General features: G+C 43.8%; 1 protein-coding gene across 1 annotated transcript; it reads left to right on the top strand.

Annotated features, from left to right (window-relative positions):
• The first annotated feature begins 1357 nt into the window (after positions 1-1357).
• XK (X-linked Kx blood group antigen, Kell and VPS13A binding protein) lies at positions 1358-19168 on the top strand. Its single transcript, XM_036378699.2, has 3 exons — positions 1358-1873; positions 9960-10222; positions 15251-19168. Exons 1-3 carry the CDS (start codon positions 1374-1376, stop codon positions 16075-16077), a joined length of 1590 nt encoding a protein of 529 aa, XP_036234592.1. The 5' UTR covers positions 1358-1373; the 3' UTR covers positions 16078-19168.
• The last annotated feature ends 15 nt before the right edge of the window (positions 19169-19183 follow it).

Raw genomic sequence — 19183 nt, 5'->3', positions numbered from 1 at the left:
CTGCCCACAACAAGGTTTCCATCTTTATCATCATGAGCTTACCTCAACTTGAGCTGAGCAATGGCACTCCAGATTTACCAGTGCAGTAGTTAAAGAAATGGCCAAGTGTTTATTGTCACTTTTGTGTAAATCTGGTGACACCCTAACTTGCATTGAAGAACAGTAGCAGATAAGTAGAAGTAGCCAGTAGTGTTATCCCATTAATAATATCTCAGGCGTCTTGTCTTGCCTTCCTCTTGTGCTCCTGTAGGTCCCAGGTGTGTAGGTAACCCCCACAGGGTGATCAGCAGCTACCTGGGAACAGGCAGGAACAAAGATCTACCACCAGAGCCAGCTGAGCACCAACCAGGTACCTGCACCAAGAGGAGGAGAGAAGCGATGACTGGAGACTCCTGCGCAGGACACAGGCAGCATCTGCCAACCTGGCTTGGTACCTCAGTTTTGTTTCTTGCCAGGTGCTCAGGTTCAGGATTTAATGGAAGGATTACAAAGGCTTGCCTTCTCCTCAGGCTGTCACCTTGTGCTGCTCATCCATGCAGGCATTGGAGATAACTGCTGGGGTGACCGTACATATCTCCAGGACTCCAGAATTTCGGTGGTGAAGGAGAAAGGATCCTGCTGGTGAGGGGGAAAGGCCCAGGGACAGCAGGCAAATGCTGCAGGTCAACAGCTGGTGTCACAGCAGGGCTCAGGGTTCTGTGGCCCAGGGAACCTTTGAAGGAAAAGATCTGGCAAGCAAGAGGAGAGGCACCTGGCAAAGAGCTAAAAGGGCACCTCTGACACTGCCACACTGCCCTGATCAGGGACTCTGAGCTGGGTGCATCAGGGGAGGCTCTCCTGCACTCACAACTCCTTTTCTGCCTTTGTTTGGTTTAGTTGTGGGGTTTGTTTGTTCATTAATTAAATCATCTCTCAGCCTTTATTGCTGCACAGGGTTCCTCCTGGTACAGAAGGAAGAAAGCCCTTGTGTCTTCCTTTCAGATCTCTATTTTATCACTCTCCACAAGTCCCTGACAGGAGGGTGCAGCCAGGTGGGGTCAGTCTCTTCTCACAGGCAAACAGTGATAGGACTAAAGGACATGATCTCAAGCTGCACCGGGGAGGTTTAGGTTGGACATCAGGCAGAATCTCTTCACAGAAAGGATGATTAGACACTGGAACGGGCTGCCCATGTAAGTGGTGGAGTCACTGTCCCTGGAGGTGCTTCAGGAAAGCCCGGACGTGGCACTCAGTGTGGTTCTCCTCCAGCCCAAGCGATGCCGTGGCTGTGCGAACCCCCAGCCTGACCAAGTGCCCTCAGGGGCACCCGCTCGCCCCTTCCCACCAACCCCCTCAGGTCAGCTCGTCAGTGTGTGACGGCTGAAGGAGACAAGATGAGGGGGAGCTCCCCGAGCACCGCCGGGGAACCCTCCCCCGCTCCCAGCCCACCCAGGGTGCAGCCCCGGCCAGGATCCAGCGCCGGGCAGGATCCAAGCGCGGTCGGGATCGAGCCCCGGCCCGGATCCAGCCCCGGGCTGCAGAGGCCGCGGGCCAGCGGCGAGCGCGGCGCTCCCTCTGCCGGGGACTGGGCCCCGGTGCGCGGCGGCGGCGGCAGCGGCTGGGCGGGCCGGGCTTGGGCGGCCGCTGCGATGAAATTCCCGGGCTCCGTCCTCATCTCCCTCGTCCTCTTCATGTCCGAGACGGCGGCCGCGCTGTGCCTGAGCGCGGGGTACCACGACACGGGGGACCGCATGTGGCAGACGCTGACGCTGCTCTTCGCCCTCTTTCCTTGCGCGCTGGTGCAGCTCAGCCTGGTCTTCATCCACCGCGACGTGAGCCGCGACCGCCCGCTGGTGCTGCTGCTGCACCTGCTGCAGCTGGGGCCGCTCGTCAGGTCGGTGAGTCCGCGCCGCCTCCAGCGGGCCGGGGCCGGAGCCGAGCCGGGGGCGCCCGGAGCCCCCCGGCCTTGGTGCGGTGCGGGCGGGGCCGCTCCCGCTCTGCGCCGCCGCTCCCGCGTCCTGCCGTAGCTGCGGCAGGAACAGTCCCTTGGGAATGCCTCGGGCACAAACCTGACCCCGGGGAAAGGGGCTCAGCCCTGCCGGGCCGCGGGGAGCCGCCAGAGCCCCTCCGCGTCCCGCTCTGCGCTGGGTGCTGGGTTTGCATCCCTGGGGCTCCTTGCAGATGGTTGTGTCTGTCCGCTGCTGCCTCATGCACAGCGCTTTGCTCTCAGATCACTTCCAAGAGAGAACGGGAGATTCTTCCACTGTGTCTCCTTCTTCCACAACGATAGTACCCGTCCCATCCGTGCGTCTTGGAACATCAGTGATGCTGTAGTCTGGCTTTGCCTTCCAAACGGGAGATTCCCACCCCAAATTGCTTTGGAGATTTTTTTCTGTTCCAGTTCAGTGTCTCACTGAAAATACCCGTCGGGAAAAAAAATAGATGAAAAGTTACAGCCGTGTGCAACTCCAAGACAAAATGTTTCTGGAGGGCATTAATTTTAAATTTATACTACAATTTTTCATTTAAAAAGAAAGGGAATTAAATGCAGTGTGTATGTAGTAGAGGCTTGGAGATGTATCACCAACTTTTTGAAATTCCTGAATAGTGTGTAAAAGAAAGATTTGTTCACGCTAAGGAAAGGTGATCAGTTTGGATGTTACAAAATATCTTACACTTCAAAAACATTGACTTCTTCTATAACTATGCTGTTTTGCTTGCTTTGTTAAAATTGTAAAGATGTTGAAGTTGTGGCTTAACAATTCTGAAAGAGCTCTGATTTTCTAAAAGCTAAGACCAAACTGCTTCCACATATTTGGAAAATAAGAGAGGAAGCAAAGAGAAAGAAACTATCAAAAATTAAGTACATGACTTTTGTTATTCTAAATCAATTTATTGAGGTAAGACGAGGAAAGAATCTAATGTCAAGCCAGAATATGTGAGGAAGCAGACAAAAGATTGGAGCAACAGGAAGAAATTGAAGGAGATTTTTTTTCAATTATACGAAAGAAACATACATTTATATTTTGACCTCAACCACCAAGCATTACTTGACTTTCTGTTTCTTTTTCAGCATCAAGTTTTCAGTTTACAACACAAATCTTATCTTGTACAGAATGCAGTTCCTGCTCTCTGGTGAATTCCCAGCTGCAGCCACTGCTGTAAAAGCAGTGAGCATCTGAAAGCCCTCTCCTCTCCTCTAGTGTGTTGCTGACTCTGCACTTTTTCCTTTCTCAGAGATTTACAAACTTAGCATTTCCAGGTTGTTTGAGATGTTCTGGATGTGCTGTGCCAACAGCACAAGTGACTATGATGCCATTAGTCCCCATGGCATCATTTAGGCATGACAAAGTGATGTATATTGACCTCTCTCTAAACCCAGGATAACTGGAATTATAATTAATAATTAAATAGAGTAGTACATTCATACTACCTGAAAAACATATTTTTTGCTAAAGGCTGGAAGGACTCTACAAATTAAAAGTTTAATACAAACCAAGCTCTCTTTACTTTTAGGGAAATGTATTGGTTTGTAGGATACAGCACAATGTCTGGGAAGTCAAAATGATCTGACAGAGACAGTAAAGGGCTTTGGGGTTTGGGTTTTTTTTCCTTCCTTGCCTTCCTGCAGCTAAAGATTGCAATATCTGTCAGATGAGGAAACTGATTGCTTCCTGTCAGATATAGCTCTGCACTGTAAATATTGTTGTGTTTTCAGCGCACAAAATACCTTCCCTTTCCCTGCTTTGTACAGGAGGCTTCCTACCCTGTGTGGACTGGCATGCACACAAGGTTTGGGTGATAGCTAGAAGGCAAAGTGTATTTTGGTTGTATCTACACTGCACTGTGGCTTTTACTTTTTGTAAGCTGAAAAGGACCATTGTCCTTGGAGGCATTTTAGTCCATCCTTATAGGCAAACCTTTGCTCCAGAGATCCTGCTGCTCTCAGTCATCTGCTTCCCTTGTGTGAAGCCCGGCTCCATCCTCCCTGCTGGGACTCTTGTGCGTCCCTGGCAGAGCCCAGGGCTGCTTAGGGAGGGCTGGGTCAAATTAGGTCAAATTTGGTCAAATAGGACACAGACAGTGGAGCCTCCCCAGGCTCTGTCTGCTTGTGGCAGGCGAATGAAGCGTTTAAGCACCTTGGGGCTCTGTGTGATGACATGCTGCAACAGAGGGCTGGCAGTTTTGGAGGGCTTTACAAGAAACTTAACAACTTTTTGACTATCTCTGTTTGATACAGCACAGTCAGGATTTCTCTGTTCAGCCTTAAATACTCAGATATCAGTGCACTGCTTTACCATCAGCCCATATGTGTTGTGTGAGTTTTTATTCATCATCTTAAAATCTAGACTTTTTTTTCTCCTTCCTTTTTTCCTTAAAAAAACTCCTTTAGGTTTGAGGAATAGTTTGGGAATATCTTGGCAGGGAAGGAGGCTTTTTAGCCTTGCAAGCCAAATGATTCAGCCTATTTTGAATCATCTGAGTGATGGAAAAAAAAGTACTTTCTCCCATAGAACCTTCTTGCATGCCACCACCTTCCCCAACCACCCACACTCCACCTGCTCGGGAGGCACTCGCTGTCCTGCTGCTGCCACTGGAAGGACTAAAATTAGGTAGCATCCCTCTTCCCAGAGAGGACTTTTGGTGTGCTGTTCATGTACCCTTTTTTAATTTCTTCTCCCACTCCCTAGGAGTTTCTCTATAAATTCAGAGCGATTTGTTGAGCAAAATTCCTATTCCCCTTAGTGGCCTGGCTGTGATCCTTAGGATGCAGGCATGCCAGAGGCTCTGCAGAGACTTGGCTGGAACAAAGTGACTGCAGGTTTCTGGGCATCGTGGGGATTCCTGCAGCATTTCAGGTCAATGCCACTCCTTATGAATGCACTTGTCTGAATGCTTAAAAGATTTATTCAGGTAGGTTTGGTTTTGGCTTTTTTTTTCTTTTCTTGCAAAAGGAGATTCTTTTACCACACTAAGTAAATTATAACAGAAAAAATTACTTAAAACAGTAGCCAGTGTCAATGAGAGGTTTATTACTTTTGTCTTTTCTCTAGGGAAGGTCATGATGAGCTTTTTGGCTCAGGCTGATCCTGTGCTAGGGTCTGTCTCTTTGTTCCCTTCATTTGGGTGGCACTTGTAGCACCAAAGTCACTTTGAGATTTTAAGCACTGCTACAATTCCAATACATAATTACTGGATGTCATTTTGCTGGTGTACTGCTCTACACTTAAGGATTTCTTCTAAGTGTAAATAACCCCTCAGAGAATCAGGGAATTGTTTAGGTTGGAAAAGACCTCTAGGATCACTGAGTCCAACTGATAACCCAACAGCACTAAACCATGTCCATGAACACCACATGCCTTTTGAACATTCCTAGGCATGGGTATTACACCACTTCCCTGGGCAGCTTATTCCAATGCCTGACTGCCCTTTCAGTGAAAAAATCTTTACTAATATCCCCTGCAGCTCCCCTGAACCAACTGTACACCATTTCTTCTTGTCCTGTCTCTTGTTATCTTGGGAGCAGAGACTGTTCTCCACCTCAGTACAACCTCCTGAGGAGTTGTAGAGAGCAATAATGTTCCCCCTGAGCCTCCTTTTGTCCTTACCCTTCATGATAGGCACCAGAGAACCCCCTGTTAACTTGCTTGCCCTTTTCAATTCTTCAAGTAACAAAAAGGTCATGAGCTGAAGTGCAGATTTCCAACAAACTGACTTGGCCAGTCAGGGCTTACAGTCACACACTGGGGATGTTGGTGATGCTGGGACTGTGAGTCTGCTGGATGCAGGGACTCCTCCCACCTGATTTACTGAAGGCTCTACTGGCATCATCAAAACCAACTGGTGTGAACCTGGCAGTGCTTCCTTCTGGTACCAACTTCATGGAGAGGGAAGTTTTTGTGACTGCAGGTGTCTTTGGAGCTCTGTTCCCTGGTGCTCTGTTAGTGCAGTGTGAGCCCAACCTGTTCTGTGTGAGGAGATGCAATCAGGGGAGGGCTGGGTCAGCAGAAGGATGAACTCCTGCAAAACAAATCTCAAGTAAATATAACAGGCCCCCTATATAGAACACTAATGACTGTTTTCCTCAGGTTATGATAGGACAAGGATATAAACAATAGACTTTTTTTTTTTTTTAATGGGATCAGGCTTTGTTTCTCAAGGCATAAGGAGAAACAATTACATGTACCATGTAGACCGCAGCGCAGCAGATGCAGGAGGAAGCTTGCATCAGACTGCCAGAGGAGCTGCTGTTATGGCCAAAGATTGATTCTGTGAGCTGCAGGAAGTTAAAAAAAAAAAAAAAAAGAAAAAAACCCCAATGTTTTTTACAATCATTCATGTTTTGGGCATCTAATTCTGCAGTTTGAAATCTAATAAGCTCTAATGGTGCAGATACTGTTTCAGTGACATTGTGCAGAAACCTTGTCCCTACCTTGCCCCTTGTGAGTAGTCTCTCTTTGCTAGTGACCTGCTTAAAAGTTCAAAATAGAACAGGTTTAAAAACTTCCCTTCCTTGTAGGGCTTCATCAGCAGACCTCACTGTAGGACATCCTCCTAGCTTTAAACTTAACAACTCTTGATGTGCTTCCCTCTTTTCCAGATGGGAAGAATGTGTCTAGACTCTGTTCAGGCTATTTTCTTTCCTTTATTCTTGAGCAGCTGGGTTAGATGTCCATGGTGAGGTGAACAGGAAGTCAGTGCAGGTAAAAGGTAGAACAATGAGTGAGGAGCAGATCTTTGCCTGATGCAGGTGAGTAAATCTTCAGGACTGATAAGTCTTTTGCATACTTCTCTAAAGAGAAGGAATTAGTGAAAATTATGTATCAGAGAAATCTACTTGTAGATTTACAGAGGATATGTATGGATAGGTCTCAAATAGCCATTTGTTCTTGGAGTGCTGGTTGGGTGTGGAAAGTTCCCTGTTTTCATTGCCTTCTCCCTCTTCACACCACCATTATTTTGCTTGTGTTCCAGTCCCACGCATCCATGATAAAAGAGGGAATGAGGTGCTCACTCTCAACAAGTACATAAGGGTAGGATTATTCCTCCTACTTACTGTGTAGAAGACAAATGTGTTGGGGCTGAATCACTCTTTGTGGGCACTGTCAGGATCCCTGGAAAAGTATGGCTCTTCTTTCTGCCAGGATATGGCAGCATGGGAGAAAGCAGCGCCATCCTTTTCTTACCTCTTAACTTTCACTCTAGAAAGTACATCTGACTTTTTTTTCTCAGAGCATTTTAGTTCGTGCACAGCCAGTGCTGTGGTTGGCAGTGCCTTACATGCAGAGGACACAGCCTGCTGCTTGCCTTCTGCTCTTGACACCGTGTGAAGGGCTCTTGCAGTGGCCCTAAACATCATTGCCAGGAGATGGATTGTGCAGAAGTTGGGATCTCTCACTCCTGTCCCTCTGGAGCAGAGCAGCAGTGAGGGCTTCTGTGGAATTCACCATGCTGCAGGAGCTTCTAACTGTGGGGGAAAGCTGCCATGAAGCAATCCCCTTCTTGCTTTGTCTCTTAGTTGTATTTCATGCTAAAAAAGAGCAAGCCAGGCAGTTCATTTAAAGACAAGATGCCCAACCCCTCAGCATGTGCTTCATAGGCAAAGTCACAGTCTGACACAGCAACATGGTCTGCATTGATTCTTCATCACAGTTGGGCACCCTTCTTATCTGCATGGTCATTCAAATGCCTGTGCCCCTCCCACACTATTCCTTAAACTTTTAGATTGGTGCTTGTTCTTTCTGGTGTGTCAGCTGCCAGTCTGCTCCTGCTGGAGGCAGTTGCTTGGGCAGTGGCACCAGCTGGAATCCTGAATGCATTTGTTATTTTTCCCAGAAGGCTTGACTTCCAGAAACACTCTTGCATGGGACTGGCAGGGCCTGGGAGAAAATGGGCATCATTATCAATGTAATCTGAATGCTTGCATATAGCATTTTTTATTACTCTGTCATAATGGTAAAAGCCCCATTTAGCTCTAAGGTTTGCTCATCAGACCATTTCACATTATGTTTGCTTTTCTGTATGGTCAAAAAATCCCCATCACAAACAATATACTGCTACTTAATACCCAGCTAATAAAAAAAAATCAAATGCTTGCTCCAAAACTCTGGTTTTCGTTGGTTATAATGTTTGCTATTGTCAGTAGTCTCATAAATCTGATCTCCTTAATGGGATCACTACATATCTTTTTAGATGGGTCCCTAGACTATATCTGCTTCTAATCACACACAGCAAGAGTTCAGAGCCTGATGCTGAGATCCAGTTTTCCATAATATACTCAGACTTGCCCTCAGCTCAGGGTGAATGCATGGCTGTGAATACTAAATGAGACAAAAAAGGTCTGGGATCTTTCTTTTTGGAATAAAATCGATTTGTTGGTTTCAGAATCTTTGCTGGCTTCATAAAGCCTCAGAGCCTTATTCATTTTTCACACTTTCTTTTTGGCTGTATGGATTCTTTCATGTGGAACAAGATTGACAGGGAGTGAAAAGATTAACCAGGAGAAGACAGAAAGTCACCTCTGTGAATGGAGCATCCAGAGCAGCAGGAATTTTGAATAGCTTTAGTCATAGTGATAGCTGAAGCCTAGTGAATCAGGAATAGTACTATACAATCCCAAAACTGCTCTTCATCTAGAGCATTTGAAACTTGCTAATGGTCCAATAAGAGGAAAAAAGGAAGTAAAGTTTATTAAATTAAACAGAAGTAATTTTTTTTTCTTCTCCCTTCCCCTTCATCTTGTGATTTCACCTGTTCCTTGCTTGTTATTACTTCCTAGACAGGGGTGAGTATTTCCCAGTGTGTTTTGGGTCCTGCTTGATGCCCAAGCCTGCCCTTGACACCTTCACACCCAAGCAGTTCTCTTGGAAGAGAACTCTTCATGAGTAAACTTAATGAAAACTATGAACTAGTTTTCATAAAATTTTAGCCAGTTAAAAAACAATCACTGGAAGGAAGTTGAGGAAGATGTTCTTTCCTTGCAGATATCTCTCCGGGGCTGTTATCTTCTTTTATACTCCAGGAGCCAGATTGTCCTTGTTGCTGCAGCATTTTCTGGAGACAGCCTTTTCTGTTCTCTCCCAAATGTATGGAGTTATCTTTGTGCGTGGGTGAAGGCAGCAAATATTGTAACAATATGTAATTTATGAGTAGAAGTGTATGTGCTGGCACCAGTTTGTTCCTTGGGAGTTAGCTGGCAGTAAGTTAGACCTGTATAAACAAGAGGGTTTGGCTCCCACTGTGTTCAAAGTATGAAGAGCTGCAGCAACTGGAAACACTGCATCTTCTTAGTTGGAATCTTTTTTGCCAGATTATATTTAATATTTCTTTAACAGTACAGTGAACATAAGCACACTGAAGAACTAAAGCTCCTATCTTGTGCATAAAAAAAAAAAAAGTTGACTTCAAGGGTTGTCTTTCCACTGATCTGGCATGTTACTGGTGTTTTGAACCACTGCTTGGTAAAGTTTGGAGACATGTGCACCTGCTTGTACCCCAAGCTTCTCTCTTCAGATGTTTTAAGGCAAAAATGAAAAGTGGGTTTATTGCCATGTCCCATTAGCATCTCACAGATGTATCAATAGCAAGAAGAAAACGACATGAGTAGCTGAAGAAACACACTTCCAATTTGGGTCCTGGGTTTGGCATCCTTGTAGTAGATGAGCAGTTTAAGGACTTTAATGGGACACCAGAGAGCAAGGGCAGCTCATAGAAAATAATTAAACCTCCTCTCAAGTCTGAGTACTACAAGCAGCCCAAAGGGCACTGCCAGGTTCCTGCCCTCTAGTAACATGTAATTCCTGTTTTAAAGAATGAAATCTGTCATATTCCAAGTTCACCAGGAGGAGAAAACCTGCAGGCTTTGCTCTATGAAAAAATGGCTTAGGACTTAGTATGTGACTGCTTAGAATACCAGGAAGTGGGGAGAGCTTTCATTCTTTCATTTTTCCCTGTTACTCTATCTACTTGTTTGCTTGTAGGTGTGTGGAAGCCCTTTACATTTACTTCCGTGCTGGCAGAGTTGAAGATCCCTATGTCAGCATCACAAAGAAGAGGCAGATGCCCAAGGATGGGTACTCAGAAGAAGTAGAGAAGGAAGTGGGACAGGCTGAAGGCAAGCTGCGCACACACAGGTCTGCCTTCAGCAGGGCCTCTGTCATCCAGGCCTTCCTCGGCTCAGCGCCCCAGCTCACGCTCCAGCTCTACATCTGTGTCCTGCAGCAGGAGGTCACGGTGGCCAGAAGTAGGTGGAGCTGTTGCTATGACCTTTTTGGTGTTTGGGTGGGAGAGCAGTCAGTTATAGCTGCCTTGCACAAGAACCAAGAATTCTGCAATGGGTTTCATCTCCCTGATAGCTTTTGATGGTGATGTTGCTTTCAAGTTTATATCGTCATGTTTTAGACTATGACACCTTCTGTAGCACACTTGGGTGCTGTAAAAACACTGATTTGATAAAGTGACCATTATGGTATGAGAGGGAGGCAGCTGGAGGGACCAAGCTGTCTTCATGAAGAATTTTTAAAACTACCTCTGTTCCATTCTGTTTTTTGAGCAAAACTTTCTGGAAAATTCCTTGGGGTACACTGCAGAGCATGTTTTGTCGTGCTGCCTTAGGGAAGATGTACTTTCAGGAAAGCATTTTTAAGTATGAACTGAGGACATGAACTATCTTTACTTGTGCCAGACTCTGATTCTGGAATCAAAAGGCAGGACTCAGTAAGCTGCTATGCAACTGTGGTCATCTCATCTCTGGACCCAAGCTGTTAAGCCTTCACCAACATGGGCTTGCCAGGACACATCTGTCTTACTGTGGCACTCTGCATCTTGCTTCTATGATATGCTCTTGGTTTTCTGGCACACTGCTAAATGGAGAACCATCATGGGACAAACAGCTTTTCAGTGTGAGAAAGGACTTTGGCACCTTTGCTGAACTTTAAGGTGCATTTCCAGTGAAACACTAAATAGCTCTTGTATCTCTAAGGCCCTGAGAGAATCTTTGCACAGCTAGGGAGGCTGAGGCTAGGGTGCAAGTTACTAATTGAAATAAAGTCAAATATAATAGTAGTAGTAGTAATAATAATAACAATAACAAAATAATCATAATAGTAGTAATGAAGGTGATAGAGAGGGGTGGAGGGAGAGAGGGAAAAAAATAAAGCCCAAGAAGGACAAGTGATGCAGAAACCATCCCCCAGCATCGATTGGCTCCTCCCAGACAACTGTCCCCAGTTAATACACTGAGCATGATAGCAATGGTATGGAATATCCTTCTGGATACTTTGGGTCATCTGTTCTGGCTGTGCTTCTTCACAGCTTCTTGTGGGCTTCTTCACTGGCAGAGCATGGGAAACTGAAAAGTCCTTGACTTAAAGCACTGCTGAGCAACAATTAAAACAGTGTGTTATCAACATTATTCTCATACTGCATCCAAATTCAGCACTGTATCAGCTACTAGAAAAAAAATCAATCCTACGCCAGCCAAAACTAGAACATCATAGCAGTAGTTTCTTGGAAGACATTACTCCTTCCAGTTCCTGAGTTAGACATTATTCCTTTGAGTCCCTGAGTTCTTCATAACTAAGGTAGGTCCTTCAAATAACCATGGCACTTGTGATGTGAGATGGAGACAATGTGATTGAATCCTTTGCTGAACTCTGCAATTAGCAAAATCTCCAGTCACTTTGCTGTAGATGGCATTTACTTGAGAAAGGTCATCTTTTTACTGTCCTTTTATTACCAGTTTTGACCTTACTGGTCATGATTTCCAAAGAGAAGTCGTGTGTTCTAGATGATCAGAGAATTGTATATTTAATAATCATTTGTAATGCTCTATTGCTTCTAGCTTATCTCTGCTTAGATAGGTTGTAATCACAAACTGATAACTGACATTCCTTGGATGAAATGACCAAAGATAACCTGGCTCACCAGAGAGTTTGGTAAACCCACAACAGTTATTTCATGCTTCCCAGGAGCATCTCCATACAGATGCAATTCTAAAATACAGAAATGCAAAGAAAAAAAAAAAAGGTGTAGGAATGGTGTCAATGTCTGTTAGAGCTCATTCATCAGAAAAACAAGAGTCCTAGCCACATCCTTGTTGTGTGTATCTTAGCTGCTGATACACTGAAACCTTCTGCAATCTCTTCAGCCAGCCAGCCCAGTTCTTATTCCACACTTCAGATGTCTTCAGCTTCCCTGTTCTTTGACACTGGTCCTCCAAATTTCAGGTTCTCTTCCATTTGCATCTGTTATAATTATCACTGTCTTGTATTTTGGTTTCCATGTGTTTTGTCTTGTCTCCTCATCAATCTCTTATTTTTCTGGATTCCTACATCCCTTGTCATTCTGTGTAAATTCTGCTTGTTCGGGGGTAATGAGGTCATAATCACCTGAGAACCTGAAGCTGTTTTACCATCATGCTGGGGGCATGGCATGTCCCTTTCAAATCTGTTGAAACTCCTCATTGCTTCCAGTGTTGGCTTGAGCGCTTCTGAAAAGACCATGCATCCTTGCTGAGCCCTTTGTCAGCCAGAGCCATGCTGCAAATTTCTTGTGTATTTCATGGCATTCATTAATTTCTCTGGATGTTTTCTTATGGATTATTGGGGTCTTTCCAGTGTCTGGCATTCTTCAAAACTGTCATTTCACTGTCTGCCAAGAATGTAAGATCAAGACAACCAGAGAGCTGCAAAAGCAGGACTAACTCTTGGGGTTAGTGATGAGCAACATAAAGCTTTGGTGACTGTTTATCATGAAAAGTGTAAAAGTGTTGGATGTAATACAACATTAGAAACCCACATGTATTAGCCTAATCTGAGTCCTAGTTCTATTTTGTATACGTATAACTATAGTATCTATAATAGATTTCAGTGGTACTTGTGAGATAGCTCATCTAGAGCAGAATTTGCTGTCTTAGCAGTTTCTGAAGTGGGAAGGACCAGGTTGTGAAAGGACTTCAGATGTAATAACAAAACACAACAAAGCAAATCCGTGCCTCCCTGCGTGACTCTGTGGGTGTCCACGTCTGGTTTGTAAGAAAAAGCCATTTGGGAAGAGGAAGGAAGAAGAGAAATGCCACCTTTAAAAGGACTGTTGGAGGATTTGGAAATGTTCCAGGGGAAAATACTTTGCCTTTTAAATTTACATTTCTTTGCCTGCTCAGGATGAGTGAAAGCAACAATGTCACCCTGTGGTATTTCCCTTTGTGGTTGCTTCAAACCATCTTTCTTACAGAGTTATAAATTATGTTTGAACTGAAGGTTTGGTGGCAATGATGAGCTTTTAGGAAAGGAGTAGGACTGGACTACTATGTTAAACCAGAGTCAGCATGACTTATTTTCTATCAATGGAGAAATGCTTCTTTTGAAGGCTTGAGTTTATAAGATAGGTTTGAGATTAATATAGATTCCCTAAAGTGAAAATGGGGAATAAGATCAATGTTTCAGCTTGTCAAAGCAGAAAGCTAGCAGAGTTCCAGAACCCCAGCACTCAGTCCCCAGTGGGTACCTCTTTATGTTCCTTTAACTCTGAGAACATTCTTTTGCTTCATGAGCTGCTGGAATTAATGTTCTTTCACAGCTCAAAACTACAGGAAAGATTTTGTAAAAAGCCGTAGGACATCAAGCAATATTCTTGACTGAACTCACCTGCTCTTCTGCTTTCAGCTGATGTTTTTCCAAGACATAACAATTAAAAATTCTGAGCTCTATGTGTCTTTTGCACATAGGTTTATTGTCACATGGTTATTTTAAGTCATTATCAGAGACATTATTCAGTGCTGTAAGAAAGATGTAAAAACTACCTACAAACAATTTCAACATAAACATTTCCAGAGAATATTTGCACCACCAAACTGGCATGTACAAAATTACCATATAAAATGATAAATGCTTTTCACCTTACTGAGTGCCTTGGAAAATTAGATATAAAGACTTAATTATTTTCCAAAGTAATTCAGAGGTGTTTGTGGGTCATAATGAGATTAGCTGAAATGATAGAGAAAATTATCTTAGAAAGTTGTTAGAGGTCTTAAAATATACTTGTTTCTTCCAAAGGATTGCTTAGAAATTAGTGACTTATAGTTAGAAAAAAAGCACAAACCCTGATAATTTAGGCCATATAGCTATACCAAAACAGGGAATCCAGTTTATTTATAGGATACAAAAGTTTATTTGTAGGATATTAGCACACAAACTAATTGAAGGCTACAGAAAACACTAGTTGCTAAGCATTGCAAATGTAATTGACATAATTAGGAATTCCAAACTCTAATTATTATATCTGAGGCAATATCAGCTATTCAGCATGTTAGTAAAAATTGTGAATAAATATTTATATAATTGTGCATGTAAATATAAAAAAAACCTGTGGGCAGTTAGCACTTTGTTTATTCTCTGTGTTCAGTATTTATGTACATTTGTACCTACTTAATAAGGCAAGACAGGGCACCCTCCTGCAGTGCCAGGTAACATCTGGTCTCTGCCTTCACTTTCTGCAGAATTTAAATGTGAAACCTTCCTTTCAGGGATTCTGGGTAGGTGGGAGGTACTGGAAATTGATCTGAATTTAAAGACATTTTTATTAGGAGTGTTTTTTTTTTTAAATGCGTGATACAGATGGGTGTATAAAGAAAATTGATATATAGGAAAACACAGTGCATGCAGGTGAGCAAATATCTCTCTACACAGCCAGAGATAATGGGGACAGTGCTGGGTTTAAATTCCTTCAGCTTTCAGTTTTGAGCTGTATCCCATACCTTTTCTGTGATTTGCTTCGACACAGAATTTCACAAGCACCAAGTTATCTGCATGTCCAAGTTACTCCAAAGTTTCAGCTTCTATTTTGCAGTTTTTCATCCGTGGGAAGGGAGTAGCACCCCTGTGCCTTGTGGAGTACTGTAGGAGTTTGGGAGCAAGTTGGATACTGTAATTAATGAGCTGTGAAATTACCAAGGACAGCCTGTGTATGAACAGCCCCGGGCAAGGGGAGGAGGGACAGACACTTATGACTGCTGAGTGCCTTCTTTTTCTTACCAGCTTCCTGAATAAATATCAAACAGTGACCAAAACAGGAGGTGGGATAAGAGTAATGTGCTGGGTTTGACTGGGGTAGAGTTCATTTCCTTCACTCAAGTATGGGCTGGGAATGGCTCCCGTGGCATTACACCTGCTGGGAACCCCCAGGAGTGCAGTGACAATGACTGCACCTGCACTCCCCTGATGCAATGCCTGCTGCTAAGCTGAAGGTCCTGATTTGTCCTTTCTCTTTGTAGGTATTTTCATGGTGCTCTCTCTTCTGTCGATCGTTTACGGCGCCCTACGCTGCAACATCTTGGCCATTAAGATAAAGTACGACGATTACAATGTCCGTGTGAAACCTGCCGCCTACCTCTGCATATTCATGTGGAGGAGCTTTGAGATCGCCACACGAGTCACGGTGCTGGTGCTTTTCGGTTCAGTCCTTCAAATCTGGGTTTTCGTCGTCGTGCTACTGAATTTCTTAGGTTTCTTCCTCTACCCCTGGATTCTCTTCTGGCTTAGCAAGTCGCCGTTTCCTGAGAACATAGAGAAGGAATTGAGCAGGTTGGGCACTACCATCGTCCTGTGCCTTCTCACGTTCCTGTATGCTGGCATTAACATGTTCTGCTGGTCGGCAGCGCAGGTGGAGCTCAGCGACCCCGACCTGATCAGCAAATCGCAGAACTGGTACCGCATGACCGTGTACTACATCGTGCGGCTGATGGAGAACGCCTTCCTCCTGCTCATGTGGTACATTTACAGAACAGACTTCTACCTCTATGTCTGTGCCCCAATGTTGTTCCTGCAGCTCCTGATAGGTTACTGCATGGGCATCTTCTTCATGTTGGTGTTCTACCAGTTCTGTCACCCGTGCAAAAAACTTTTCTCCTCCAGCATTACTGAAGCTTTGCTGTCCTGTTTCAAGATTCTCTACTTTATTTGCCAGCATCACAAATCCACTCTACTGACAGGCAAGGTGATGATGAAATCTCCTGAAAATACTGATGAAGCACGGGGCAGTAGCAAGACGATAGATTCCCAAAACAGGAATATTCATCAAAGTGTTTCTTCCAATGCCTAGTACAACTGGAAGCAAGTAGGTGCCTTTGGAAGGTGGCAGATCACCTGCTGGGAGCATTGTGCATCTTAGACATTGTGTCTTGTGGGTAGGATTTCTTTCTTGCAGATGTAGCACTGCATGATGACTGACATGCCTGTTTTTGTGGAGAGCAGTGTATGAGTATTTGTGTTTGTGTACGGAGAGCAATCGTTGTTTGTAGATTTCTATTTCAGAGCCTTTTTGCACATAGGTTTATTGTCACATGCTTATTTCAAGTCATTATTGGAGACATTATTGAGAAACTGTCCTGATGCTCACCTGACTCAGGAAGTCTGAGGATGGAAGGCAATGGCTTTTATTTCAGATAGGATGTCCTATGGCATGCCACCCTAGCATGGAAACAGAGCTTAGACCTGGACTATGTATGGACTGTAGCTGTGGTCTGCTTTGAACAAATTGCAGACTATTTTACACTCTAATCAGTGTAATAAGATAATACTTCTCTCAGTGGTAGAAGAATTGGACTTGCACAATGCACTGTAGTCTGGGTTGCCATGAAACAGCCAATTAGCCAGCACTGACACAGAAATGTGACTGTTACTGAGGATGGACAGAGGGGCTTTGCACTGTTTCACCCTTCATGTTTACTGCTTGTTAGTAAGGGAAGTAAATTTAACACATTAATTGTGATGTTCTGGAATAGCTCATTTTCCTTTCATTATTATTTCTTTATACTTTGTGATGTTCTGGTGTCAGGGTGGTGTTCACTTCGTATAAATATCTAGAGGCTGGGCAGACAGTGTGTACCAGTCATGTAGGTGCTCTCCAGTGCACATATCCAGGGAGTGACTCGCCCCATCTCAAAATGTAGGTGATAGGAATCACTCTCTGGAGACCTTTTACTCAGTGTTAACCAGATGCCTTCACAGTTAGTTCTGACTGTCCATCTGACTTTTAGATGGCTGAAGTTAGAGAGCTGAGCACTACCCTGATCATCAGGGGTTTGGTAGTGCACCAAGTAGGCAGCTCATTGACTTTTTGTACTTGGATAGAAGACGCTGGTTCCTTCTTTTTGAGCTGTGATTTGTTATGATTAGTTTAATATCATTAATTCAAAACCCTCTGACTTCTTTACCTCAGAAGTATCACAACCCTGATACTGAAGTCTGAAAGAGAAAATGGAAGTCATTAACTTTTTGTTCTCAGCAATACATCACCACAAATAAAAGTGTTTATGTATTTTGCAAGTTTCTGAGAAAGCTTTAGCAGATGAACACACAAGAATTTAGTGAAAATACACAGACCCATATGTATTTTCACAAATTAAGTGAAAGCATTTTGCACTTTGTTTGCTTAGCACCTTCCTAAGATTTCTTTTGAGTGTTACACATTATGGCTGCTCATGGAAACAAATAATTGATGACCAAAGCATCTCTCAGTGCTTCAAGCTTAGCCTCCATTTTGTCCTCATGCAGGATGTGAAGTTCTTAATAGGGATGACATCAGCATAATTGTTTTAGAAGTGTCTCAAACTCAGGTCTGGGGTCATTTTTAATGAAATGTCACCTGCAGTGCTGCAAAGACATAACCTGCTTTTATTTTTTTCCTTTCCACAGTGTAAATGAATGTCTTCATATTTCAGTTTTATTATGGAGTTATGTTTTCATTTTGCTAAATATGTGTCTATGTATGGTATGTGTATGTAGATGTCATTAAATTATTGGTGGGTGGTAATGGGATTGTTGGCCTGATTTTGCCATGGGAATGTGCCTCATATCTGGGGAAGACACCAAACACCTCCATTCTAATTTCTCTGAGGAGAGGAGAATAGAATAGTGAAGTGACTCCTTGAAGACATGATAGTGTTTCTCTGTACCTCTGTATGTGAAAGTACAGAATAGGATTTCTCTGTGCTTTTCTAGATGTAAAAGATTATGCTTTTTCTTTTTCAGTAGAGAGTTAAAGGAGCAAGGTTTCTTCCAAATCTGTGGAGTTCAGCCCACAGGCTCAAATTTTCTGGTGTTCTTATCCAAAACTGAGTATCTGTCTTTATGGCTGGACACTCATCAATATCAATAATCAGGGAATTACAGTGGCTGCCTATTTACAGATGTACCCAGGTCAGAACCATTGGTCTTTGGGGGAAAATTTTAAAAGTAGCTTCATATGTAGAAGTAGTTCATATCTAAAGAGAGAGCTTAAAGCAGAGTTTGGACACTGTAAGTGGTGGTGCAGTTGTGATTGTGCCATTTGGAAACAGTGAAAGCTTCACAAACCTCAGCCAGGTTGGTGCTACAGTGAAGGAAAATGTAGGAGAGTTACAGAGCCAGGAGCCCAAGATGAATACACAGTGAGTACCATTAAACCTCACAGAAGACTCTATATGCATATTTAGAGTGTGTGTCATATTACTACTTATTTTTATACCAGTCTCCTGAAGTGCATGCATAGGGAGATGAATATTGAAATCACTGTTATGAGAGGAAAAAAAATAGTTTATATGGGTTCTGTTACTGTCCTATGATTTTGCCTTAGTTGTGCAGAATAACCAAATACAGTTCAAACACTCCTCCAGCACGAGGGGCTGTTGCCTGTGCAGTGCCTGGTGTCACCATGGCCCAGGGTGGTTTATCCAGCTGTGCTGCCACTGCTGGTGGAAAGGTGCAGGAGGGAGACACAACGATGCTCTGTCAGATCAGGGCTTGCAGGGAGCAGCTGCTTTTTCTGAAGTGTGCTGTAAAGCTGGGAGAGGCAGTTTTTCTCCAGATAATGACAGTCTGGAGGGTATTGTCAGTACATCCAGTGGCTGCATGGAGAAGCCAGAAGACATGAGAATATGAGTACAAGTCTGTCTGTGTATGAATGAGTGATCTCTTGCTGCAAGTTCACTGTGCTTTTACTCTCCTCTATGAATGTTAGAGGGGCCTGTGTGTTCCATGGAAGGGTTTAGGGCTACTGCTGAAAACTCTACTCTTTTGAGTAGTCCTGAGTCACACAAAGGTTGGCTCAGCAAGGATTATTTGTGTGTATAAGAGTATGCAAGATCTGACACATGGGTTTTCTTTTATACTTGTAAAACAGCACCAATTAAAATGTTGAAACTATCCCTCAAGTTGTGTTGGTGTCA

The sequence above is a fragment of the Molothrus ater genome, chromosome 2 (assembly GCF_012460135.2).
Source record: "Molothrus ater isolate BHLD 08-10-18 breed brown headed cowbird chromosome 2, BPBGC_Mater_1.1, whole genome shotgun sequence".
Classification (NCBI taxonomy): domain Eukaryota; kingdom Metazoa; phylum Chordata; class Aves; order Passeriformes; family Icteridae; genus Molothrus; species Molothrus ater.
The sequence above is the reverse complement of the archived record's forward strand: the minus strand, read 5'-3'. Positions and strand labels throughout refer to the sequence as shown.